Raw genomic sequence first — 27584 nt, 5'->3', positions numbered from 1 at the left:
TAAAGAGACACATTTTTCCAAAGTCTTAGTTTTAATAAAACGGGATTGTCTCTTTCTAAAATAGAAACACAGGATACTAATTCTAACAACGGACAGAACAACGAGTACTTGCTATGGAGGCAGACACTCATCTTCCAAGGAACGACCCCTTTATTGTCACAGGCTGCACTCCAATATGCAGCTACCAAGTATTTCAGTAGTATTTGCCACAGCAGCAGTTTGTGGGATAAAAATGCCCCAAAATGTGGGAGTGTGTGTATTTCCAAACCAAAATATAACAACCAAAACCCAAGAAGCTTATGTTGGAGTTTTGGGATAAATAGTAACAGAGTAACTGAGAATGGATACGCTTTTACCTTAAGTATACATAATATTTACACCGCACCAAAAATGGGCTGCTTACATTTCAGGAGCAAGTCAAGGTTAGCAAGATGTTACCATTTCCTCTATTTTGCCATTAGAAACAAGCAAGAAACTTAAAAGCACACACTTTTAACAATTTTAACTAAACTTGCAACATATAAAATCCTAAACAAGACACAAGTAGAAAGCAAGCCAGATGCAAAAAACATCCTTACAAGTTCTTCAGCCAAAGTGGCAATAATGCTCAGGAAGTTGGAATAAACTACAAGTTACATGTCACTGCAAGCTGGAGTTAGTTACATCACTTTGAGTACAAAAAGAGAAATATATCCACGGGCAAAACGGATCAAACACTTTTAAGCTTTTCTGAATTGCTAACTATCTCAAGACAAAATATCATTAGGTACGTAATGTAGCTCAAAAACATTAGGTTTGATTTTTAATATTCACTGTAAGAGATGGCAATTCACTCATCAAGGACAAAAGGTGTACTTTCATTATCAAAAATAACTGAATTTGTCACTGTATGACATTGTTAAAAAAAAAAATACTGAAATAAGTGTTTTCAGAAGCAGTTTTCAGATTATTATGCCAGTACTTTGGATATCCAAGCCTATAATAGAAGGATATGCTTCACACGTTCTTCTCCTAAAACACAAACAGTGTTAAATAGAATGGCTTTGTTCACCTGTACTGTTTGTTTATTTTTATCCTGCTAACTAACGATTTTAGAAAAAAAAGTTGCTACATTGGCCTCTGGAAGGAAGGGCAGGCCACTCAAGACGACTACAAAGAGGTAGTTAAGCTATGTAGGGAAAAAATCAGGAGGGCCAAAGCCCAGCTGGAGCTAAACCTGGCTTCTGTTGTCAAGGACAACAAAAAAAGCTTCTATAAATATATTAGCAATAGGAAGAGGACTAAGGATTATCTCTGTCCTCTAGTAGATGGGGCCGGCAACATAGTGACCAAGGATGAGGAAAAGGCTGAGGTACTTAATGAAGTCTTTGCCTCAGTCTTCAGCAGTAGGACCAGTTGTTCCCTGAGCACCCAGACCCCTGAACTAGAAGACAGGGATGGGGAGCAGAATGAAGCCCCTCTAATCCAAAGGGAAATGGTGAGGGACCTGCTTCAGCACCTGGAGGTGCACAAATCTATGGGGCCGGATGGGATCCACCCAAGGGTATTGAAAGAGCTGGCGGAGGTGCTCGCCAGGCCACTTGGTATCATTTATGAGCAGTCCTGGACAACCGGGGAGGTCGCAGCTGACTGGAGGTTAGCAAATGTGACACCCATCCACAAGAAGGGCCGGAAGGAGGATCCGGGGAACTACAGGCCAGTCAGTCTGACCTCGGTGCCTGGGAAGGTCATGGAACAGATCCTCCTCAGTGCCATTACACGGCACATGCAGGAGAACAGGGTGATCAGGCCCAGTCAGCATGGGTTTGTGAAGGGCAGGTCATGCCTATCAAACCTAATATCCTTCTATGATAAGGTGACCCACTTAGTGGATGAGGGAAAAGCTGTGGATGTTATCTACTTGGATTTTTGCAAAGCTTTTGACACTGTTTCCCACAGCATTCTCCTGGAGAAACTGGCTGCTCATGGCCTGGACAGGTGTACTCTTCGCTGGGTAAAAAACTGGCTGGATGGCCGTGCCCAGAGAGTGGTGGTAAACGGAGTTAAATCCAGTTGGTGTCCAGTCACAAGTCGTGTCCCCCAGGGCTCGGTGCTGGGGCCGGTTCTCTTTAATATCTTTATCAATGATCTGGATGAAGGGATCAAATGCACCCTCAGTAAGTTCGCAGATGACACTAAACTGGGCGGGCGTGTTGATCTGCTTGAGGGTAGGTTGGCTCTGCAGAGGGATCTGGACAGGCTGGACCGATGGGCTGAGACCAATGGTATGAGGTTCAACAAGGCCAAGTGCCGGGTCCTGAACTTGGGTCACAACAACCCCATGCAGCGCTACAGGACTGGGGCAGAATGGCTTGAAAGCAGCTCGACAGAAAAGGACTTGGGAGTGTTGGTTGACAGCCGGCTGAATATGAGCCAGCAGTGTGCCCAGGTGGCCAAGAAGGCCAACAGCATCCTAGCCTGTATCAGGAATAGTGTGGTGAGCCGGACTAGGGAAGTGATCATCCCCCTGTACTCGGCACTGGTGAGGCCCCACCTCGAGTACTGCGTTCAGTTTTGGGCCCCTCGCTACAAGAGGGACATTGAGGTGTTGGAGCGTGTCCAGAGAAGGGCTACAATGCTGGTGAGGGGCCTGGAGGACAAACCTTATGAAGAACGACTGAGGGAGCTGGGGTTGTTTAGCCTGGAGAAGAGGAGGCTGAGGGGAGACCTTATCACCCTCTACAACTACCTGAAAGGAGGTTGTAGAGAGATGGGGGCTGACCTCTTCTCCCTGGTGACAAGTGATAGGACGAGGGGAAACGGGTTCAAGTTACGTCAGGGGAGGTTTAGATTAGATATTAGGAGACATTTTTTCACTGAAAGGGTTATTAAACATTGGAATAGGCTGCCCAGGGAGGTGGTGGATTCACCATCTCTGGAGGTGTTTTAAAAAAGGGTAGATGGGGCACTGAGGGACACGGTTTAGAAGTGGCTCTTGTCAGGGTAGGCTAAAGGTTGGACTCGATGATCTTAAAGGTCCCTTCCAACCTCAACAATTCTATGATTCTATGATTCTATGATTTTAATCATAATTTTGCATAATTCCTATTCAGTGATATCATAAACACCACTGAATTCTGACTATCAGCTGTACGTGAGACAAAGCCCCTACAACAATAAGGTTAGCATGCCATTTGTTGACTAAACTTAAAGTAGCATCTAAAAATCAGACAGACCTCCAATGAGCCATCTCTGGAAGCTATCCATTTTTTATTATTATTTTATTTTTAAATAATGCAACAATTTGAATATATTAGGTTTCCTGAAAAAGTGCATACTTTTGTAAATTAAGAAAATACTTTTAACACTATTAACACTGATATACAAAATCTACTCTCGGAGTTTCTCAAGTATCATCTGAACACAGCAATTTAGATTTGTCACTTCCATCACACTTGGTGAGTATATGAAAGATTACTGGAGAATGGGATGTGAATGGAGGGATAGAGGGATGCAAGTTTAAACTCAAGCTGTAGGTCAAAATATGCCTGCAAAGTCAGTATTTCAAATTAAATTTTCAAATCCAAACTTGACATTTGGGCTCAGGAACTCAATTTGCTATGACACACATAGTTACTTTCCTCATGCCCATCAAGATCTCTGCCTTCACCTTTGACAGAGCAATTACATGTCTGTAATGCTTCTCAGAAGGGCAAAATCCGGATCACTCAGCCAACCCTATATATGCAATGCAAGGAAAAAACTGTTCCCCCTAGGCTCTCAACTTAAAAATTGTGCTGCGGCTGAAGTTGAGGACTCCTATTGTAGCATGCACAACCACATCAACCCTGCCCATGTAGCTATCCAGCTCTGATCCCCAGAAGTGCCAGAGTCCACAGATTGGCTACATGCTGTGTGAAGAGAATGAAGTATCAGATGACGGGATAACTTGGCCATAAACTATCAAACCCACTTTTCTCTGAGAGAGAATGTAGAAACCAAAAATGGATGCCAGTAATTCATTGATACAGGGTAAGATACATCATCATTCTATGTAAGAGAATGCTTCAAAAATAATTCCAGATTTCCATTCATGTCTAGACACTTTGGCAGCTTAAGCACAAAGACTGGTCCTTGTCTCTGACTTACAATAACGATGTTAAAGCATTCAAAGTCAATACCATGTACTCCTGAGTCTTTCTATTTATCCTTAAGAAGTCAAACTAATCATCCCAAAGTTAGATTATTTCTGTTCTTCAAACTAAACGAATACATAGTTCTGTCTGATCGTCAACACTAATTAGGTGAATTTATTTTGATGTGTGGGTTAAAATATAAGTAGTTAACTGCAAGGCCACAGGCTGTACTCGTGCCCATTTAGACAGATTCAATACATTATATACATGCTTGGTTTACAGACACATTCCCTCAGTGCCATTACTCTCATGTACACGATTTCCATAGTGCTTCAAAGACTTTGACTCGCGCCTCTGCGTATAACTGAAAGTTTGTGTTCAGTAGATTAGAAGATACCAAGTACCTGCAACAGAAAGCACAACTTCACCATCTCAATAATAACTTACGTTATCTTCAAGTGTAGTAACTGTCATACAGCAAGATTATTCTTTTGACACTTTATGAAGGTAGCCCAAATTACTATTTATAAAATGCTTTTGTGTAATTTATGAAGTGTAATTCATCTCTATAAACCTCTTCAAAAAATAATGAAAACCTTTCTTTACTTGAACACTACCATAGTCCCTCTCTTTTACAATTACAACACCGTGTTTTATGTTTTATATTGTACATAGTTTTCTACATTGCCTGAAGAAGCACTTTTCTAAAGTTGTAAGCCTAAACCCCCAGAGCCTAGATGTAACCTAGGGCCCTAGGAATTCAAATATATTTTCCTTAGTTTTCAGGATGCTGTGGTCGCAATGGAGACCTAAAAAATAACTATCTCTATTTTGCATTTCCAACTTATATGATTGTTAAAAACACCTTAAAAACAGTAAGTGCAGTCAAAGCAATTCCATAGGTACCTCAGTGGGACAAGAACTTGCAACTGCAGCTCAGAAGATGCAACCACCCAGTTTATTGTGAGAAAGTATCAACATTAACACACAGTTCATATAGATCTAGATGTGTGCAAACCTCTTACTGTCTACACTTCATTTTATGGAGAACTAAACATAAGTTTCTATGTATTTGGAATCATTAAACAGCAGACACTAAAGCAGAACAACGGAGTGTGCATGGGAAAAAGAGAGTACATGTAGAAAAACAACATTTTTTTCCTGATTCAAGGATTTCAAAGCTGAGTTACCAGGAAGTTCCTTTTCTCCACTACTTGGTAAGCATTGCCTTTTGCCTATATATTATTTTATTGCAAATACCAAGAAACACTGCTGCTTTGTTGAGGTGCAGGAGACAACTATTGCAAGACCTGCCCCCCAAACAAGCCAAGCACAGACATTTAGAAACCACCAGCTACCAGTATAAACAAAACTAAATTAAGGTTTATTACACTCGTAAGTTACAGCACCCTGCAGAGTTTTCCAGAGAATCTCAGAACACTTTAACACATCAGCTTATTTATTCCAGCTCAAAAATCAGTGTCTTCTAAAATAAATACTTGTTTCAAGTGCATTATTTGTTTTTTCATTCTACTAGGAAGATACAGCACTGTATCATTCTTTTGCAATATAACAACTAGTTTAGAGAACCTTAAACACACTTGGTCTGTATTCCCCTTGAGCAGAGACAGCAGCCACTGTCCACTGTCTATTGGACAGATAATTTAAAGCTTTGCACAATAGGGAAGTCTTCTTTGACAAAGCAGCTATTATTCTCAAAACCCTCCTAAGGGTATAGGTAGCTTCAGAGGACCATACTGATTCATGTATTCCACCGCAAAAGTGATGGGAAGCTTTTCCCTTCTGTGTGCCAAAAAGTCTTTCAAAGGAGGTATATCCAAATATGTAGCAACAAGCACTGTAACCTCTACATATGTAGCCACATAAGCCGCAACCTGGAGCCATCCATGTTCCCTGACATCAGAGGTAAGTCTGAGGTCAATGCTTGTTGATGGTGTCTTTGATCCCTACTTTGTTTCTTGAATAAGCAAACAACCCTTCAATGGAAACAAAGGGATGATGGAAATACACATTTTCAGTCTTCGAAGTTCTGCTCTAAATCCACTCTTTAGTTAACTTTAGTCAGGGCTTCTGTCTTTCACTTGACCTTAAAGCTTTTTTTACTGAACACAGTTTCCTTGTTACAACCCCTTGAATTTCTGGACTATCGGACTTGCACCAAGATACTGCATACCACTTGTGTTTCATTTCATTGTTCCCAACACATCAATTACTGAACCAGAGTATGCCTAACAATAACCCAGATCCACCTGTTTACATTCTTCACCAAGCCTTATAATTTTGAATTTTTTTTTTTCAGCAAATACTTCATTTTAGCCCCATTTTACATCAGCTGCATTCTGGAGAACAGGGTGGTTTTGTGCAAGCATTCCATAACTCTTAACAAGAAAAAATGTTAGAGAAGCAAAGGCTAGCCTCTGTTCTACTTGCTGCAGCTCTTTTGTCATACATGCAGTTGTTTCACAAGCTAATGGTCACCGATATACTGACCAAAATATAAGACTGTCAACCAACACTGTCAAAAGACTGCATTCCACTAGCAATTAACAAGACAGTCATATTCTTTAGGAAAGACTGATTATATACAAATACTAGGTTTTCATTAACTTACTACTTATAAAGAAGCATTTTCCTATTGCTTATTTGAATATCCCTTGAATTTTCTTAGAAGAAAGCTTTTCTAATTCTAAGCTACGTGGAGATATCTTAAGTATGAATTGCATAAATCTCAAATGCCGAATTCCCAATAACCACAAATATTTCAAACATCTATAGATTGACCAGGAAGAAGGAAAACAACTGACTTCTATTAAATAGTAGATGTCCAAAAGGATGATAAATTTCACTTGCACAAGTCTCCAGCATTCTGATTCACTTGTCATGTGTCATGGGACAGTTAGGTCCTATAGAATAAATGTAAAGAAAAATGTCCCAAATAAAAGAAAGCTAAATTGGAGACCCTTCTTACAGAACAACTTAACTTGAGAAGAAAAAAAAAATTCTATTAAACACATCAGATAGAAGTGTTAGTACCAAATACTCACAACTGTTCTAGAAAGCCTGTTTCTATGAAGAGATGGCTGCTTTCTGTATCTGATCACGGTAGTACAAAGACTATTTCATAGCCAGTAATGCCATTTTGGTTTAAATAATGAAAGGTACACCTTAAGCAAGAAATTTGAAATGGGTACATAGTCCAGAAAAAAACCCAATTAGTCAATACCACACTAGTGCAAATCTTTGGTATTTACAAAGCTGTAACTACAGTTTTTAAAAAAAGATGCTTTTCTCATTTTTCTTTTTATTCCTTTATTTTCTGTCTCCATCCTACATTTCACCCATTGTTTTTAAAAACTGCCTTGTGAACAACTTTCAAAAAGCAACTCCCTGCTTTATCTTCCCTTTTTACCCAAAGGACTTATCTGCAATCGCACCTTGCTTTTGCATCTTCTTCATGGGCTAAAGTTGTACGTCATTCCGTACAAGCCACATGACAACTACAGAAAGCTGAGCTGTACATGAAGAGATACACTTATTGGGTGGGTACCAAGACAGTACTGGTGCCTGATAGCAGATGTTCAAAAGGTACTTGAAATTTATCTCTAAGCGAAAATGCTGTAGCCTCAGGCAGGATGAAAACTACATCATGTTGGCTGCTAAACAAACCAAGTAAAAATTGCTGTCCCTTCTTAGAAGTCCCAGACAGAAAAAACCACAATATGAAACAAACTTCAATCATTTAGGAATGCTTATTTCTAAAAGTTTAACTGGCACAACATACGGCCACAATTTGAAAAGGCATACTCATAAAAATTTGCATGCTGTCACAACACACGTGGGTCACATTACTAAATACCATATTTTAAAGTACAAGAATGTGAGGCAAGGAATTCTAATCAGGGAAATGCACAAATGGTTTAGGGCCCTCTACAGTTATAGTCTTGCTCAAATCACCTCTGACCCTGAAGACTCTGAAGTGTTATGTCAGATACACAGATGCCATGACAGATTTTGCTTTTGCTTCAAAATCTATGTGCATCAGCTGATCCCCTCCTCCCAGTACAAGCTCCTTGTCAGATACATTATGAGGTAAAAATCAACAATCTAATGAGATCTGACAAAAATTTGAAATTATGAAGATGACTAGTTGAAACGTGGATTTACATATGCTGTCATTAATGATGAACCTCACCCTAAGTGTACATTGTGCCTTGAGATATCAGCTAATGATAGTATGAAGCCATCACTATTAGCAAGACATTTAAAAGCTAAGCACACAGAACATAAGGACAAATCTCTACAGTTTCTTCAGCACTGGTTTCAAGCCATGCAATAACTCAAAGTACTTTACTAAAAAGAAAAAAAAAATACACAACAAAAAACACCACAAACCACAAGCCAAACCTTCCGCCCCCAGAATCACTGAACTTAATGATAAATCTTCAAAAGCCTCTTTTAAATTTTCTTTAATAGCAAAAGAGACAGAGCCATATACCATTGGGGACACACCTGGTCTTCCTGCTGCAGTAAGAAATGGCTGAAATAATACACAGCAAACAATACGGCATTCCTTTGTCAGCAAATACTGCTGGAAGACACATGAAAAGACACAAATATTTGAAGAAACAAGTACTCTAGTACAAATTATGCAGTGTAGGAGGTTTGCTATACTGTTGGCTGAAAGTACAGATGTTTCTAACATGTCTCAGCTTACGGTACAAGCTAGATTGTTTCAATGATGAAATACACTGGGAACTACTTTTTTGTGAGTCACTACAGGAAAGATGTATTGGAGGAAACTCAACATATTCTCAACAGTAAATTATTTCTTTAATAGAAACAACATTTTATGGAAAAACTCTGCAAGTGTAATCACTGATGCAGTGGCTGCCTTAGGCGGGGGGGGGGGGCGGGTGGGAGAAGAAAGAAAGTTCCAGTGTAAAGGTTACAGATAGAACCACATATGGAATTCTTTCACTGCACCACTCATAGGCAAGTACAGCAGCAAAGTTGGGGCCAGAAGTGCACAAATTGCTACAGGATGTCACTGATAAAGTTAATTTTATAAAAACAAGATCTTTAAATAGTAGAATCTTTACAATACCTTGTAATGAGATGGGGAGTGACCACGAAAGTCATATTCCCACAACTGAGGTTTGCGGGTTACCTTGTGGCAAAGAGCTTAAAAGAATCATCAAACTTAAACATGCATTATGCAATTTTTACCCAGAAAGACAACTTTTCAAAATTTGCTGACCTTTTCTGTGATGACACATGGCTGTCAGTAGTATGCTACCTAGCAGATATTTAAAAAAAAAAAAAAATACACACTTAAAGCGTCCCTTCAAAGTGAAGTTGACATTTTAACAGTGAGCAAGAGAGTAACCGCTTTTCAAAAGAAACTCACTCTACAGTGATTGTTTTGAAAATGGATGTTTGGAAATGTTTCCATTGTTAGGTGATTTTGTTGCTGAAAATGATGTGGCACCTTAAAAACCTCTCAAATCTGTACACTTAAAAACTTGGAAACAGAATTTCCTAACTTGTTTGAAAATCTTTCAAAAGAAAAATTTCAGGGGCTTTTGAATGCATGTTAAAAATAGAAGAATGCAACACCTTCCCATTAGTTTGCAAGAACAACTGATTGACATCAGTGAAGATGGAAATTTAGTAGATGAATTCCAAGGAAAACCTTTACATAATTAGTGTACGGGAGTGGAAAATGAGTATCGTGATTTAGTAAGCACAACCAACAATGCACTTCTTCCATTTGGATCTATGTATCTTTGTGAGGTGTTTTTTTCAGCTATGACAGCCATTAAAACCAAGTACTGAAATAAACTGAACTTAGAACCAGACCTTCAAATAGCTTTATCAAAGTGTTAAACCAAGATTTTTTTTAAAATAGCGAGGCATATTCAATCACATAGCCTTCACTAAAAGATTTTTGTTAAGAAATAAAATAAATTTTAAAAATAGTGTTTCTCATGCTTTCTTGATTTCTTTTTTTTGTACATGTTAACATACATAATACTAGTACAATAGTATAGGTGTACAATTTATACATAAATATACATATTTTGGGGGCGTATGCTCACAAATCTTTTACTGGAAGGGTGTAAGATCAAAAATCTTTGGAAACTACTGCCTTAAATGACCTAGTAGGCTGGTAATACTATTCCAAAGAAACTATGCCATTGCTGATTGCTTTAATAAGATCCACATGGAATTTAGTGTTTTGGGTTTTAGTTTTCAGACTAAAGTAACAGGGTTTTTTGCACTCATACACAGATGGCATTTTTAATGCTTCAAACATAAATTTATCTTTGAAAAGGAATGATAATAGCATTAGGTAGGAAGACATTTTTCCTGCACATATATTCACAGTCACTTTCATAGCCTGGCCTTACATTTTTTTCAGTAGTGGTCTGTTTGGTTCCTCAGGGCACATCCAGCCTTCTAACTGGTTGCGGTCTTTGTTTACCTGTGTTAAATAATCTCCAACAACTGCTGCATAAGTCGTTCACCCTAACCACACATTTGTACTACAATCAGGGTATTTTTTTCGCCTCATCTCTTTGCCACTAAAGCCCTGCCATTCCTTTGGAGTGGTCTTACAAAGTCAGACTCGGTTCTGACATGAAATCTTTAAGACTACCTTTTCTGCCCAGGCCCTCCCAATATTTTAATGTTTTGTCTTGGCGAATTCCTTACAGGAGATCAAGAGAATTGTGAAACTTAAATCCCATGGTTTCTTATTTCATACATCTTGCTTTTTGTTAGGCAGAATGGATTAAAATTTGGCTAGCACTTTGGTCATTACAGCAATTAATACAAAAAGGCTGCTGAAAGCCTTTGCTTTCAAGAAGAATGCAATAAGTAAAGAACTAGAATTTTAAGAGCACTGTTCAAGGAGAAGTCACCTGAGAACAAATAGCACTCCCTAAATCTTCTCATGGAGGAATGTCACTCATGAAATATTTGCATTAGAGCCCAGGCAACCATCAACCACTGGGATGGATGGGCCTGTGCTGCAAACCAGGCATCAGCAAAAAAGTTCTTAGGATAGCAAAAGTGACACTTCCTCCTTCCCCCTCGAAAATATTACCAAGATATTTGGAGAGTCAGGCTCTCTAATAGTACTGTGCCACTAGGTGGTCGCCTACTGAACGTAATTGCTTTTTTTCCTCAAGATCAACAAGCTTCAAACACTTATTTTCCATGGTACTAGATGGCCTTTGTTTTGACATTGGATCATTTACTATGACCGCTACAATAGGATTTTTCAAGACTGGAGCATTTTCTTTCAGGAACAGTCACACAGCAGTGGCTAAACATCTCCCTCCTCCCAAGAGGTAAGTAGCTGCATGTTCTGGAATGAGGTGGCCATTCTGAACAAAACAACAGGCAGTGTAGAAAAAGGAGAGGAGAAAGACTGAAGTGTCTTAGGTCCTCCAACTACCCACAGCTATGGATGCAGGTAGCATCTGCATCCACTAACAGACTATCTTCCTGCTCCTGGGAAAAGTTAATTTTGTTTAGCCTGGCCTTGCTTTCTTGGCTCTCTAAGGACAGAGAGAGGACAAAATGTCACTCACCCAATACAGCACCTGGGAACCCATTTGAACTGACCACTTACATATCTACATCCTCTACATACAAAGGCCTCGGACAAGGCCCATTAGATCCACGCAACCCCCCTTCTCTCCATGTCTGGGTTTGTTCTGTACTTAATCCATAGTCTGGTCTGCCCAATCTCACCAGGCAAAGTTTAATCAACTACCCTTTCTTCACAGGCTTCAGTCTTCTGTATATTCAGCTATGCTTCTCTTCTCCTCAGCGGCTTTTAAGTCTGGTTAGTCTCACAGTACAGCTGAACAGGCAATCCAGCTACAATCAGGCTGATCTGGACCTTACTCACAACTGCAAATGCAGTCACTGATTTTTTTTTTTTAAATTAAAGAACAAACAAATATTTTTCAGGGTTGGTACATACTACAAGATCTTGGGTTCCCACTTGAGTGCTATACGTCCTCAGCTGTTGCACGTAACATTTCCAAAGAGTACTTTAAATATCACAACCAAGTGATCTCATTTCCCACAGCCTTTGCTTTTTTAAACAGAAATTGGACATTTATATCTTCCTCCCTGTAACAGTGCCTTTAGTGATACCCTGACCCCAGGAGGCATGCCACTGGTTCCTTCTACTTGACCCTGCATTCCTGCAGTGCAGTAGTAGCTCCCACTTGATCCTTTCCCCATATAGTTCAGATACCTCCTTGCCAAGAAGAGTTGTTTCCTTATACTGCAACAAAAATTAATCTAAGAAAATCTTTTAGTCAAAAATGGGAAAATTACAAGGAAGAATTACAAAACTTGCAGGCTACAGGGAACTCTAGCATTCAAGTTCAGCTTCCTGATCTCATTTATTCATATATGTATTTGTAGATCCATTGATAAATTTTGACTCTGTCCTGGTATTTAAACATTTTTATTGTGTCTAAGCATTATGTGCTTCAGTCCTATACAACCACCACATTCCTGTCACAATCCCTCCCATTAGATTACTATAGGTCTTTACTTCAACAGGGATTATCGTTTCTGGCAGGCATTCATAACCTGCCTTTGCTGCTTCCATTCCCTCTGCCAAGTGCCACCTTGCTGTTTCCTGCCACACAGCATTTGGCACATTCCAATTGAAACAAGATAAAAGGTACTTGCCTTAAATGCCTTTAAGGCTAATGTTTCCACCTGTACAAATTTGAGCCTGCTTTTTACTACCAGTAAGTTTCTGAAACTGTTTTACGCTCACATATTTATGTCATCTATACCTGAACTTTAAATCTCACATTCCAGAAAAATCACACCTTTCCCACTAGTACATACCACCACTGTAAACAAACCACAGTATGAACTCGTCTTGAGGTACCTGAAACAAAGGGTTATTTAACATATTACAGATACCAACTTCCAAGAAAGGCAACAGAGATCATTATATAAAAATAAACAAAAGAAAAGCATTACACAAGTCCGAAGGCCTTTCTAAGCTGAAGACAATCCTATTTTTTAAGAGGTTCTCACATCACTACACCAAACACTTCAGCAAAACACTAACCACTTTGATATACTATAGTAACAAATCTCTACCACAGCTGACAAATGTAAATTGTCATTCAACTTGAAAAACCAAACAGCCCACGTACTACCACTGATTCTTTATCACCTCAATTGTTATTTGCTGTGATTTAGAAGAGTGAGAGCCTCCTGCTTATTCCTGGGTTACATGCCACTTTTTCATGGAAATAAGAAATCTCAACCTTACAGAAGTTGCCGGATAGAAAGACACCAGGTTCATTTACAATTCACTTCAGTTCACACTTCTTCCTGCTGCCCAAACACGGAAAGATGAGCTACCTACTGAGAATGCAAGGAAGGCAGTTTCAAGTGCCAGCCTGACCCATCTTGGCAGAAATTCAACTAGTTGCTGCCAAGTTAAGGGACTACAAGTAAGAAGTCAGCACTGTAGTACTGTAAAGATATTTTAAGACAAGATTTATTGTCATGTGGTCACCCTCACCTTGTGAAGTCAGTCAGTTTGTTTTCTAGCTTTATGAAGATGCTTGGGTAAAAGGCACTGGAGCTTCAAGAATTGAGGGGATGAATATCTGGGGATAGAATCCCAGCTTGCAACTGGAAGTGGAAAATATCAAAATGTTATCACAATTGCTTCAAGTACGCAGGATAGTTCAAACTATTTCCAAGATAAGCATGTGTGCACACAACACACCCAGGGAAATGGTTCTCTGACACTACTGTGAAATGGGTTTTCAGCAGCACCAGCAAGGACCGAAACCTAGAAAATTCAGTGTTCATAGTTATAAGTGTGGCACCAAAACTAACCACCGGCTCCTCACCACCTTCTCATCTCTGAGCATATCAGCCTCAAGCAAAAGGCATGTCTTCACTGCACCCAGAGATAGAAGGCCACAATTCTCTAAACATTGATCAGACCCAGGATTTCAGCATCCTGTGGATCAGTCTAGCACTTACGCATCCAAGTAGCTTCAGCTACCTTCAAGACAATCAGAGATTCTTTTTGAAAAGGAATGGATTGTTTAACGACAAAAATAAAAAGGCATGAAAGAGCTTAAGACACAACACAATGTCCGTAATCATAATAATCTCATCCACAGAGTTGCAAAAGCCTAGATTAATCTGCTTAACGTAGCCTCTGGAACTTGGAAGCCAGGCTACTCTGAAAAAACCCTCTGCTTTGTCATTTGCATTCCCCCTGTGCCCAAAAGTTCTTCAGTTCAATTTAATTTATACTCTTATAACCATGTGTGGTCCAAAGCAGAACCCCAGAAGCAAAAACCTGCATTCCTCTTCAGCTATCAACAGACAGGACTACCTGAAACTACAGTTTCCAGCTATATACCAGTAACATTTGTCCCAATGGACACACTAAAACCGCAAAGTAAACAAATGAAACCTAATACACAAAATACTGCCTATTAAGACAGCCTCCCCCCATCTGCAACAACACCCAACCATTTTGTTTGCTGTTCTCAATTTGCATCAGCATTCTATTGTCTGCAGAAACATGCATAAGCAGACTTGCCAAACATTTTAAAGATTCAAGAGCAAGGAAAAAAAAAAGGATTTTTGAAAGCTGGATACAGTGGTCTGTAAACAAATTCACACTTCTTTCCTAATTATGGCCTAGTGCAAAGGCAGCATCTGGATAGGAACTTCTTAGCAAAAAACTCTGCATATTTAAAAAAAATAATAAATCAGGAAGCCTACACATTGGGCAGTTCATTGAAATCTCTGAGGTTCAGATAGGAACAGGAGCTGAGAATCACCTCAAATGGTATTTTCAGTACTTTAATGCTAAAATTATGGACTGGAATGATGCTTCAGCAAATGGTATTGCTCACACTTCATGAACATACAATACAGGTATCCCAACAGCTATCTGACACTACAATGCCACAAGGAGGAATAGAGGTGGATGTCTGTTCTACTGTCTAGCTGTGGTGACTAATTAAGTACTGGCATTTTTTGGAAGCTTCCCAGACCTTGCATTTGCACAGATTTAATAGATATATATTATATAGGTAAGCATATAAAGTGACACAATCCAAATATTAATGCTTCAGAACATCCTTGACGTGCGGACTCAAATCTTTGTAGAAACAATACCAAATAAGAGAAGGTTTTCACAGCAAAAAAAATTTAAGTCATCATGCAGATTATACAGTTCAAGCTATGCCGCAGCCAGATAGTTCTTTCCAGACCACTTCTCCCTCACCAAAAGAAAAGACTTGAATTCACTGTAGTGGTGTTTTGTACTTAATACTTATATTTGTAACTATAGATGCATTTCCTAATATAAGTAGAATTCAGTGATTAGATTAGCTGGCAAATGATGAAAGAAGTCTAAGTAAAACTGTACCACAAACCAAGCTTACAGTAAAATTACTTAATCCTTTGCAGTTCAAATCCAAGTTCATCCTTCTCAACATCATCTACTCCTAACAAATCTATCCATCACACATACACCAAAAAACCTCTCACCCTCTCCGGCACTACTACAGTGCAATGGCAACATTTCAAATCAACTTAAATTAGGCTGTACTACATTCCATTACATGATATCATGCAACAGATGTTACTCTAAGAACACACAGGGCAATTATTCAGGGTAAACTGCTACAATCTGCATGGTAAAATGAATGGGTATCCTATATGAAGCTTTATCAAGTTTTATACTGAGACTCAGAACTTAAACATTGCCCAAGTTTGTCACAGTTAAGCCAGAGACTTAGACTGGCAACCAGAAACAAGAAGTACTCTTATCTTACTTTAGCTCGGTAATTTTGCCACCAACAGATAATTAGATGAAAATTCTACTTAACCCTTGACCAGTGAGTTAAAAGAAGCATTATGAAAATCACATTAAATGCGCTTCCCAGAAGCAAGAGATTTGGGTTTTTTTCCCCTTGCTGTGTGGTAACTTTCAATCTCAAGGCACAACCTTGAAAATTTCATCTTTTGAAAATTAAATCAGAAAAGGTAGTTCAGCCAACTTAATTTACAGTTAATTTAGCCAACAGCAGTGCTATTGGAAGAATGGCTGACCATTCTCTCAAGCAGATATGAAAGCTTTTCATATAGTACAATTTGTAAGGTATTTGTAACTAACACTGGCAGCTTGCACTCATATTTGCAACATACTGCCATACACATACAGGCAAGTGATGTTTTACATAAGCAAGAGTAGTCTCAAAAACTTGTTGCTTGTTTGCTTTTTAATCATACGGACATTTTCCCATAGCTATTGGGCTCTCTTAATGATGCAGAATTCCTGAAGCCTTTAAATAACATACTTTCAAACTCAGAACTGGCTTTCTGGTTTGAAACAATATAGCTCAAACTTGGCTCTAAAATACAGGTCTGCAAAATAAACTTTTAAAAGATTTGGAGGGAAGCAGGCAATTGTTTAACCTGATAGAGTTTTTTCAATCAATGGACAAACCCACAATCTTTCTAGCTAGACACTGCAGCAGCGTTTTAACACACAAACAGTAGAACCTAAATAAATTGAAGCAGAACAAAAGCGCTACAGAAGGTGAGCACAAAGACAGCAGAGGCCCCAGTTTCCAGACAGGTGTTCCCACACAGTGCTCAGGCAGTGGCACTGCGACAGAACCCTCTAGTCACCCAAAGGCAAGACTGTTCCCTGCACCCTACAGCCATCTGCTAGGAAGGATGGCATGGAAGAAAGAAAGGTGACAGGGCACCGCGGCACAGGCAGGCCCTCTGCAAGCACACACCGCCGCCTCGCACCAAGAGAGGTTTTGCGCTTTGGCACGAAGCCCTGCTGCACCGGGGCATGTATCCCACAGCCGCTGGCACGCTCTCAGGACGGCCCGGCGAATGGGGAGGCCGCGGAACGGAGCGGCTCACTCGCCCACCCATCCTCGCCTGTGCTGCGCAGGGGCGTATGCGTCCTTCCCTCCCCTCCGGGGTGGTCCTACGGGACCGGCCTGCGACCCGCTTCCAACCCGCACCGTCCCACAGGCCTCCTAGGAAGAGGCAGACATATACACAGATAGATGGATATAGATACAAGCGTATACACACGCAGTACAACCGTCCTTGGGAGGTCGTCGCTTCGCAACGTGTTGCGAAAAGGATTTTTTCTGCATCGCGGTCGCCAGTAGCGCCCAACGGCGAACAGCTCCGTCCCTTGGGCAAACCCACCCCCCGGCCTGGCCACGCGAAGGTCTCCCAGCGAGGCTTCGAGGAGGAGCCGTCCACCCCTGCACCGCCCTCTTATACCAGCCCTACACGGCACAGGGAGGAATCCCAAAGGAACCGCGGTTTCCCTCCCACCCCGGCCCGGCTCCTGAAGAAGGGAACGTGAGCTGCAGCCGCTCTTCCCTTCCTAGGGCTCAACCCGCCCGGCGGCGGAGCCCCTCCCGGGCCGCGGCAACCCGGCTGCTCGCACGGCATCGGGCCGGGATAGTGCTGTCCTCCCTGGAACCGGCAACTTGTTGGGCGAGCAGCACTCCGCACCGGCGAGGCGGTGCCGGACGGAGTGCAGCTCCCGCCTCCCGCCGCGGCACCGGCGACCGGCAGCTGCCGCCTGCCTGACTGGGGGCAACGCAGCGTCTATATGCGAAACCCGGTGGCAGCCGAGTCGCCGCAGGCATGGAGCGGCTCCGCGCTCCCGCCGCTCAGCCCTGCGCGGAGTCTTCCCCCTCTCGGCAGCTCAGCACGGACCGCACACTCCATGCAACGTGCAACGGCAGGGCAGGACAAGGGGGTCCTCGTGGGCTCCTACCGGGAAAGGCGTTACTGTGGCATTGCAAAGCGCCTAAGCCCCGCCGCTCGCTCGCTCGTTTCCTCCTTCCCCCCCGCTCGCCTGCTGCCCGCTCCCGCCTGCTCCGCCGCCGCCCGCAGCTGCCGCCGCTGCGGACTCCAGGCGCAGACCCCCGCCGGGGGGGGCAGGAAGCGCGTCATCACTCCGGGACTGCTCCACCGCCCTTCGCCGGCCCGGCCCGCTCCATTCCGCCGCCCGGCTTCCTTGGCGTGGGAGTCCCGGGACGCCCACCCAGCCCGAACGACCCGCGGCTCCCGCCCGTCCAGCCCTCCGCTGCGCCCGGAGACCGGCGGGAGAGGAACCGCCTCAGCTGTCTCGCCGGGCAGAGGGCTTAGGGCCCCCCTTACCTGGGCCTAAGGGAGCGGCACCTCAGCCGGCCGCAGCCCTCCAGGTCGCGTCGTCCCGCCCAAGACAGCAGTTACCGGGAGGATGGCAGCTCCTCGGCGAGGAGGAAGGCCGGGGAGAGCCTAGTATTTTTTCCGCAAGAAGGAAAATAAAGCTGGGGGGGCGGGTGGGTGGGTTGGGGGGCGGCTACCGCCCGGGCCGCCGCCGCCCGCTCAGGGGCTGCTGTGGAGGCGCGAGGCGCTCTGCCCCTAAGGCAGCGCGCGCGCGGCCTCGCGCGTCCCGACGCGGTGCCGGGGGAGGCGCGCGCTGCCTCAGCAGTTGGCGGGCTCCCTGGCGCGATAGCCTCGTACCCGTCCCGAGGGCAAAATGGGGCAAATCTCAGCCAAGAGCCCCCAGCTGTGCTCCCAGCCGGGCGGGCTAACCGCCCGGACACCCGGGAGGCGCCGGTGTCAGCCCGGCCCTGGCAGCGTTACTCGGGGCCTCGCACCTCCGGCTCCTTCAGCAGAGGCTTCCACAAAACGGAGGGGAGAGATGGTCTGGGAGTAAAAGAAATACATAGATAAAGCCGGCACGCTGTGAAAGCGATCCAAACTGCCCTTGGGTTTTGTTGTATTAAGCATTTACACGTGACACCAGCAAGGAATTGCTGTAGCAGCAAAGGTAACCCAGAACTTTCCTTACTCAGCTTGTATTAACTGTTCTGCTACTGTTACAGTTGCATAAATGGTTTTCATATCAATATATAGATATCAATATGAGGAAATAAGTCCCTTAGTTTCATATATACTGGGGCCTCTATCAGCAAAACTGACAGTTAATCATACAACTAAAAAAATTAAATCTGGTTTAGCTGAGGTACACTCATTATGAAATATTTTTACTTGTAACCAGATTAAAGAGCTGCATCACTCTACAGCTGGTTTTGCCCGCAAGAGTAATTTTGCTCCATCAAATTAAGACACTGAACTAACGTACAATCGCGCTGTGACACTGCCCAACATAGTTATGCTTCTATCAAGATGCTTCTTGGTGGGCATGTTTAAGACAGTCTGTAGTTACAAAAGCTAACCAGGTTATTTTATACACCCACACTACAGAATTAAAAGCATCACAGTGTTAACATCCGTAATAGTCACTGTGAGCTGTGTCAGCTTCAGCAAAGGAAAAAGAAGTATCTGCCCTGTTAACAAAAACTACTACACAGGGTTTGCTTTATAACTTGCAAATACTTGACAATATACCTGTTTTAAAAATGAGTTATTGTTGTCATATTTGTTACTAAAGAGATACCATCATGTGTGTTATTAAAAGAAGCAGTAACTAAAGTATTTATCATGTTTTAGAGGACATTTTGCAGATATAAGTTACCTGTGAACAGCCACATTTTGCATAAAGGGCAGCTTTTTTTTCCTGGCCTTTTACTTACCATAATGATAATCTTTCAACAATGCAGCTTTCCCTATTCAGCATACAACTTACACTCCCTTTCTACAAAATATATCATGATGACTCCATTCTTCTCTTTGTGCAGTATTATCCTGTTTTCTGGCTGTAATAATGCTTCATTTCTGTGTTTTGGTATGCCCAATGTGTCTGGACACATTTACTATCTCTCTTTGTCCCCAGCTAGTGACTTGCTTTGGGGCACAAACCAGCTTTTTTTTTTTCCTCCCTTTGCATCGTACCAAATACAAGGGGGTCTGAGCACACACCTGGGTTCTACAGTGACAATCCATGATAATACTATTACAATAATAAATGCGGTATCCTGTCAATCTGTCATTTGAGGATCCAGCTTTTGTTATTTCAGTAATGAGAAATACTCATAGTTTTGCTGCAATAGAGTGGATATAGAGAACTGAAGTATAACTTCCTGGTTCCTTTATATGATTCCAACTTATCAAAATTTGCAGATAGGTGCATTTCCCTTGAAAAAAGCTAGTCACAGTATAGATGAACCTGAAAGCGCTTACATCAAGGTACTCACATAATCCAAAACTTCTTTAGCACTTCTACAGGAGTTTTGGCTTTTCATTTCTTTTTCGTTCAGTCTGACACAGGTTTTCTGAGGTATTGTTAAACTGATTTTACCAGTCATAGTGGAGTTTGAGATAACAGTATCTGCATGGCCTAATAATCTCCTGAGATTAAATCAGACTCTAGTGTGACGGCGAGTGCAAGGCGAGGTGAAGGTATTGTTTATGATTTGTTGTGATTGTGTGGAAAAATAACATTTTTTAAAAAGAATGTAACATTTCTAGGCTGTATTTGTATCCAGAGAACATTTTAAAATTAAGACATTCTATTGGGCATGTGACTTCAATTCTGAGGTTACATTTTCCTTCCATCCTAGCTGTTCTAATACTTTATGTTTCCATCTCCTAATTACTAAACCCCAGAGCTTTTAGGGTGTGATTTGTCACAGCAAGAACTACAACTACCTTATGTGTTTCTATAAAGCAAAATGGGCTGGTGTGTGAGCATCAGGGACATTCACTAGTGGTTTGGAGGTGGGACAGTAAGGCTGGGTACGTTTTTTTTTCAGCTTGGGAGGCAGATGTTAAGCAATCTCCCAAAACAGAGGCATGAAACATCTACATAAACAATCCATAAATGCTGTCTTACTTGATAATAGCCCTCTCTTAATCCTTGTATTGAAGTTATTTTAGGACTCTGGTACTTAAAATAGCCTGTGGGTGACAGCAATAGTGGCATATTTATTGGTGTTTTGGGTGAATTAGAACTTAGTCAAGTGTGTATGCAGGGACCTTCAATGAAGTATGCTATAAACAGTTTTCTCATCTGTCATTTCAAATACATTTCAAATCACTGTCTCAGAACAGGTCTATTAAAATGCAGCATAAATCATACCCAAGCATGAACTAGATTCTCTGTGTGTGACCAGACTACTTTAATAACTACATGAGAAGGCTTTGAAAGATAAATTTAAGACACATAAAAATGGCATTTATGAGTCAAACTTATCCTTAATGAGTAACGCTAGGCAAAAGTCAGCATTAGCAGGCAGTACTGTTACAGCGGTTCTGAGTGCACTAATAGCCTTTAATTGCCCTGACCAGCCTCACCTGGGGCCTCCACCCACACGCTCAGCCCATGGGCCCAGGAGCTCCATATAAGCTCAGCCCTGAGGCTTTAGCTCCTATTTGCTCTTTGTTGTAGGATGGTTTGGTTTTAGTTATGGCTCTGCTGTTTTAGCTTCTGATCTGCAAACTGAATTGCTGATCTGACTTTGAACCTGCCTTGTATATGGACCTGTTCTGGAGACAGCCAGACTTTGTCTGAGCCTGGTTACCTTCACTAAACATCATTCTGACCTGTGGAGTGATTTCCCGGCTGCGCCTTGGATCTGCTTTATTGATGTGAACCTCTATAATGATCTGGGTTCTTGGTTGAATCTGTCTGCTATCCCAATACCTGTCTTGATACCTTTGCCTGGATACTTTAGGATGACTTCTGTTCTGCTGGCTGTGGATTCCAATTTCCTATCCTGTAGGAAGCAGCCTGTGCTTGCTGCTCCCTGGCAGATATAGGCTAAGGTACAAACTAATTTCTTAAACTGTTATATTACTTATGTACTCCTTACTGTTCTAATAATCTTACTATTGTTTGTTTTACCACTGCAGAAGGAGATCTAATTTTGCTAGGCATTAAGGGAACATGGAATAAAAGCTCCCTCCTTGCTCTGAAGAGCTTACTGCCTAACTATGTTGTAAGGAGCAGACTGAATAAGACAAATGGGGAGTGCAAGTAAAATGTTAGTGGCCAGCATCACACGCTTCTCTTTCCATGCACCAGCAGCCTAAGCTATCGTCTGTTACTTTAAAGTGTTGTAGTTGAAGGAAAGCTTGAAAGAGATATGAAGAAGATGAAGCAAATAACTTCAGAGATATCTGTGGTGTTCCTCATAACATGCAGGATGATAATGAATTGTAAAGTCATAAAAATGTAGGGCTGAGAGAAAACCAAGAAATGAACTTTCTGCACAGTGGCAAGGTGTGTAGGTCCTCCAGAGTTGCTGTTTGCTTAACCTCATTGTTAAAAATCATCAGGCTAGAAGATGCTGCAGCATCTCTATGTAGCTGGTTCTGGTGTTCCACCAGCCTTACTAGGAAGTTTCTTCAAGGACCCCGTCCAGATTTCTGGTGTTAATTCAGATGGTTTCTTGTTGTACTACCCTCTGGTCATGGTAAACAAATGAATTGTGATTCTGACTTTATATTTGTTGAAATTATAACTTTATAACTAGAAGAATCAGGGTTTTTTTTCTTTCCTCTGCTTGACTAACACCTCTTTAGGTGTTCATGAAAAGATTACTGATTTCTTTGGGATTCCTGCACTCTCCTCTGGATCATTACAACTCTGTGTGTGCCTTTCAAAATCTGCTGCAGCCCTCTGTATTGGCTTTTTAGTTTTCATTTGTGAATCAAATTAGGCCTCTGGAAAATTTCTGCTATTCTGATTCTGAGCTGATTATTTTCTGATTGGTATTTGTACACAAGCTTTTTCTTTCCTCTTTGAACCTCTCTCTACTAACTGAGTTTCTTGACATTAGGCCATTTCTTCAGTTTGTTTCAATCATTTTGGATTCTTAAGACTCTCATCCAAGAGTATTCACAGGTATTATAAACTGCAGAGGTAACCCCTGCTGGTTTGAAGAATGCACAAAGGGTGGTTTTTTGATACGATAGTGCCTGGTATTGTGGGCAGGTCATGGGCTTTCCAAAGACTGCTCAAGTATCTCTACTACCTTGTGTCACATTACTGCCATTTGACTTTATCAGAGACACCACCTTCTCCCCACCTCTCTTGGGCAGCATCCCAAGACCTCCCTGAGCTCAGAGGCAGTGGCAGGAAAAGGTCCTTGCGCTACAGGTGGAAAAGGCATGGAGGAAGGGAGGTGGTTCTGATTTTTTTTTTTGCCATTATTCATCCCCACTTGTAGATGCAAGGTATCCACCAATGTGTGTAAGATAGCATATGCCACATCTTGTGTTAAACACGTTCAGTGAAGATCCTAGCTAGCTGAGGGAAAAGTGTAATTTTGGGCAACAATTTTTACTGTTTGCCTTGTGTAAACACTGTTCCTGTGTTTTCTGTTTTGACTACATCCACCTTCCTTATCTATTCCATACCACTGCACTATATGAAAAGCACAGCATTACTGTGTTACAGCAGCTGTGTTCTTATTTTGCATCACCTTTTTCATTCTCATAATAATTGGACCTTCCAGTAAACTCCTCGCTGGTCCCACTTACCATATAGAGATCCAATTCCATAAGGAAATAAGCTCTTTAAAGAGACATTACAGCATTCCTGCATCTTAGTCTTCAGATTTGTGCAGTAACTTCCAGAAATTAATTTATTAGAAAAAAATCTCTTTGGACTACTTTTGAATTACCCTTAATAAAGAAACTAGGTAACTGAAGGGATCATCTCCCTCTCATCTTATACTAGCAAGCTTACAGTATTCAAGGTCATGCATAGAGTTGTAGCAATCTTGTCATGGCCTTACCAATTTTTCCCAGCTCTGCTAATTTTAGTCATGATGAAAAGACAAGGCACTGACTGATGTCTGTCAATGCAGGATCAGCTGATCTTATCAAATTTTTTTTTAGCTCTGTAGTTACATTACGGTCTGAAATACAATTTCTTTTTGAAATTATATTTCTGTTGTGTGGTAGTTGTTTTATCTGCAGAAAATCAAACAGCCATTTCTAAAGGATAGAATGAGTTACAGAGTTAACATTTTTGGTAAGGAATACTCAAGACCAAGACTGCAGAAAACAAAGGAGATGTTTTGGTACTTAATCTTAAAGGGAACAGCCATTTCAAGAGCTCAAAGAGAATGAAGGATAGGATTGTAATTCAGATCTGTTTCCCACAGAAAATGTTGATCCCAGCAAAGTTAATGGGACACAGATTTGGCAATGTGGGAGGTCAGGAGACTAAGAACACGAGTAGCATTCCTTGGTTGTATTCCCACATAGCACACAGAGTGGAAGGGTCATAAATTGATCCTCTAGTCAATCAGGCTGGCTGCCCTCAAGCATGGCATTTTTATCATCAGAAAAATTCTAACTTCTAAACAGCAGTATTTTCCATAATGCTGTCCCTCAGAAGGCAGCCCAAGTTGCCTTTTGATTACAAGCCCCCTGTAGCTTCTGACAAATGTATTTTAACATTAATGTTTGCAGTCGTACTACATTCTGATCTGATGAACGCTTCCAGGTTTTGAAAACTGTGTGAAGAACCACAAAGTAAACACGTGGACTGCTGTCCACAAACCCATTAGCTAAGTGATAATTCTTAATATGAACAATAAGTAATACAGAGTCTTTGGGTTCCAGATACTCCCTGAGTATAAGTATACACATTTCCTGGTTGTTTTTGAAAGCACTTACTAAATTAGCATTTATTTTTAAAAGTTTGGCCCTTTAATTTTTTTCTTGTCCATGTTCAAAGATAGAACATAAAGTCTGCTGCACAAAGTGCGCATGGAAATACTGTATTACAGTTTTGAAGGTAGGATTTAGTCTCCTAAACTGCTTGGGTATTATACAGAATGATCCAAATCAGATGTGACTTGTATGTAATTATGCTGAACTTTTTGCTTTGTCTGAAATTCATATCATGCAGGAATAATGGTGTTTTTTCAATTGCCTGTATTTTAAGGATGCTGATATAGCACTGGAGTAAAGCCAGGTATTTTAGGAAATGCATTGCTGTTTCCCTGGCTCCCCAGATGTTACAATACATTAAGTTTGCTGGTGGAATCATGAATAATTTTTACTATATTTCTTTAACTATGGTGATTCAGTATTATAGAAAAATCTTCACCTTTAAAATGAGAGATGTTGTTAGCACCTTACCTTCAAACAAATAATTTGGATTACGTGCACTATAATGTACATAACTCTGTTTCCTTTCTCTTTTACAGTCTCCTTCAATGACTGGCAACAGCTGCACCTCATTTTTATCATGTGGTTTTATTGTTCAGAATTACTGATTATTTGTTATGATTTATAACAGCAAAAGTCTTTGATGCTTTAACACAATGAAACATAGACTTGGACATATTCAAATGCAGCCAATGGTTGCATTGTCTGAGTCTGTGCGGTACTAAAGGAGAGAGCTGTAGTTGACACAGGATTATTTCCTGCTGGAGGTTTGCCAAAGAAAAATTGGCGGCAGTCACACTATTCTTTATTGCAAGTCTCCTCTAATGTGTGTGTTTAATAAAGCACTAACATCTGGCCCCACAGGGTAAACTTCATGTGTACAAACAGTATAACTCTTCAAAATCAATATCTATTTGCAAACTTTTCACTCAAGAAAAAACATCCCAGGGTACCAGCTTTGGGGCCATGTGCTATTTTAGCACTACTATGTTGGGTTTGTGGAGCTGAAGTATTAGATAAACTTTGTTCCTTCCTGTGCCTTCTGTTCAATTGCTGTGTTCTCTTTATGACCACGCAGGGATTTCCATGGCATGGCCCCAGGCTCCTGCAGGCAGCCAGCACTGCTGCAATTATTGATCTCCACTGGAGAGCCAAGGAATGAAATCACAGGAAAATGGAGCTGTGTCTTGGGATGGTTACCTCTAAGGTAAGACACGTGGTAGGACAGAGAACAGGAAGACATCAGTCATCTTGGCTGGTGGGAAGCTGCCTACATTAATTCCTCAGTCCATTTCTTCCTTCCCTGTTTCTGTGTCTTTCCCTCATACTCGTACCTTACTTGATGCATAGCAATTTGAGTGGGTGCTGTAAGCGGGTGTAACAAGTATGGAGTTGTGAGCACGGGCAGGTGGGCTTATATGTTCTGCAAAGGGTTGCAATTCTGGCTTTTTCCACAGCAAGAGGGAAGCCATGCTGAGTGCTTACTTCTGCTGTACCAGGTTGCTGGCCTTTTAAAAGAGCTCTTATACCCTGGGAGAATCTGGTTGGATTCCTTCCTAGATCTTTGGATTCCTGTTGTGTCTCTTATTGTTTTGTTTTTGTTTTGTTTTTAGTACATAACCAAATCCTGAGGCCTCCTCAAACAGGAAAAGTTGGAAAGTTCTCTTTCTTCTTCTTTTTGTTAAGCAGTATGCCTACATACAAACATAGTTATTATGCGGTAGAAATATGCTACTATGTTTACTCAACGGTATCTTACTCTATTGCTGACAAATACCTATTTTCTGAGGAAAAAAGGGAGGTGGAAGATAGGAGAAGCTATTCCTTATTGCTGGTACCAATGCTTTGAATAAGCTGGGGAGCTCTGAAAGAGTTCTCAATATGTGGATGGACTTTTGCTTCATAAACAAAGTGGCTGCATAGAATTAGACAATCAGTAACGTGGGGGGACAAAAGGAGTTACTGTAAAGAGGGCAGTACGTTCTTTGTAGTCTTTCTTCAACAATAATGTGTTAAGTCAGTTTATCTAACTCTATCCAAATGGGTGAAGAATGCAAGGTTATAAAAACCTGATGAAGTAGATCAGCTTGTACAAGGACTGTGTGGGAAGAGCCACTCCTAACATTAAGTGGAAGAGTATAATCATACATAACATAACTTTTGCATAACATATCTTAAGGCTAAATGTGCAAGTGGAGCCCTTGTCTATCAGTGCTGAGCAAGCAAACTCTACCTGTGTGCATATTGTTTGTGCATATCGGGATGGCCTGTATTTAACTTTTAAAATGATGCCTAGATCTTGTGATATTCGTTTTTGCAGAGGCATTTTATAGATATTCTTGCTAGTGCAGCTATTTCTGCTTCCTCCTCTAATCAGAGCACATCTTGTTGTTTGTGCATACACAACCAGGTTTGTAAGACTAACGTTCTCAACCAAATAATTAATCACTTTTGATTATCAAATTCATACATAATCATTTTTTCACCCATGGGAATAGCAAATTAGATCTTGCCTCAGTAAAATGAAGAATTCACACTCTTCACATGAAATCACTGAGAGCACGTAATTACTGTAAAAATATAAATTACATGGAATAATTTTATAAAATATAGATCAGTGTTTTCTGCGTATCCTTATTTTAGGCTCCTTCAAAAGTAAACTGCCTTTTCTGTGACTTCATCAAATCTCTTGGCTGCTGTGATCTCTTGTGTATGTATTAAGCCAATAATGATTTAACAGTCTCCTCTTTTTTTTTTTTTAACGATAGAAGCAGTTATTATTGAGAACTGTAC

The 27584-nt window shown here is 41.2% G+C and overlaps 2 protein-coding genes across 4 annotated transcripts in view; one reads left to right on the top strand and one right to left on the bottom strand.

Moving 5' to 3' along the window:
• The window catches only part of TLN2 (talin 2), a 188520-nt gene extending 169713 nt beyond the window's left edge, over positions 1-18807 (bottom strand). Inside the window, exon 1 of one of the 2 annotated variants that reach the window (XM_074601899.1) lies at positions 18375-18807. The gene's annotated coding sequence lies outside the window, so the exon portion shown is untranslated. Of the gene's footprint in view, positions 1-17988; positions 18184-18374 lie in introns of those variants that run through there. The other variant, XM_074601898.1, reaches the window with a different exon arrangement.
• Positions 18808-21537: 2730 nt separating this feature from the next.
• The window catches only part of LOC141748982 (C2 calcium-dependent domain-containing protein 4C-like), a 30458-nt gene continuing 24411 nt past the window's right edge, over positions 21538-27584 (top strand). The window contains exons 1-2 of one of the 2 annotated variants that reach the window (XM_074601895.1): positions 21538-21929; positions 25870-25998. In XM_074601895.1, the coding sequence (XP_074457996.1) occupies positions 25883-25998 (116 nt within the window). In that variant the 5' untranslated portion in view covers positions 21538-21929; positions 25870-25882. Of the gene's footprint in view, positions 21930-25867; positions 25999-27584 lie in introns of those variants that run through there. The other variant, XM_074601896.1, reaches the window with a different exon arrangement.

Source organism: Larus michahellis, chromosome 9 (assembly GCF_964199755.1).
Source record: "Larus michahellis chromosome 9, bLarMic1.1, whole genome shotgun sequence".
Classification (NCBI taxonomy): Eukaryota; Metazoa; Chordata; class Aves; order Charadriiformes; family Laridae; genus Larus; species Larus michahellis.
This window is presented reverse-complemented; position numbering and strand designations above follow the sequence as displayed.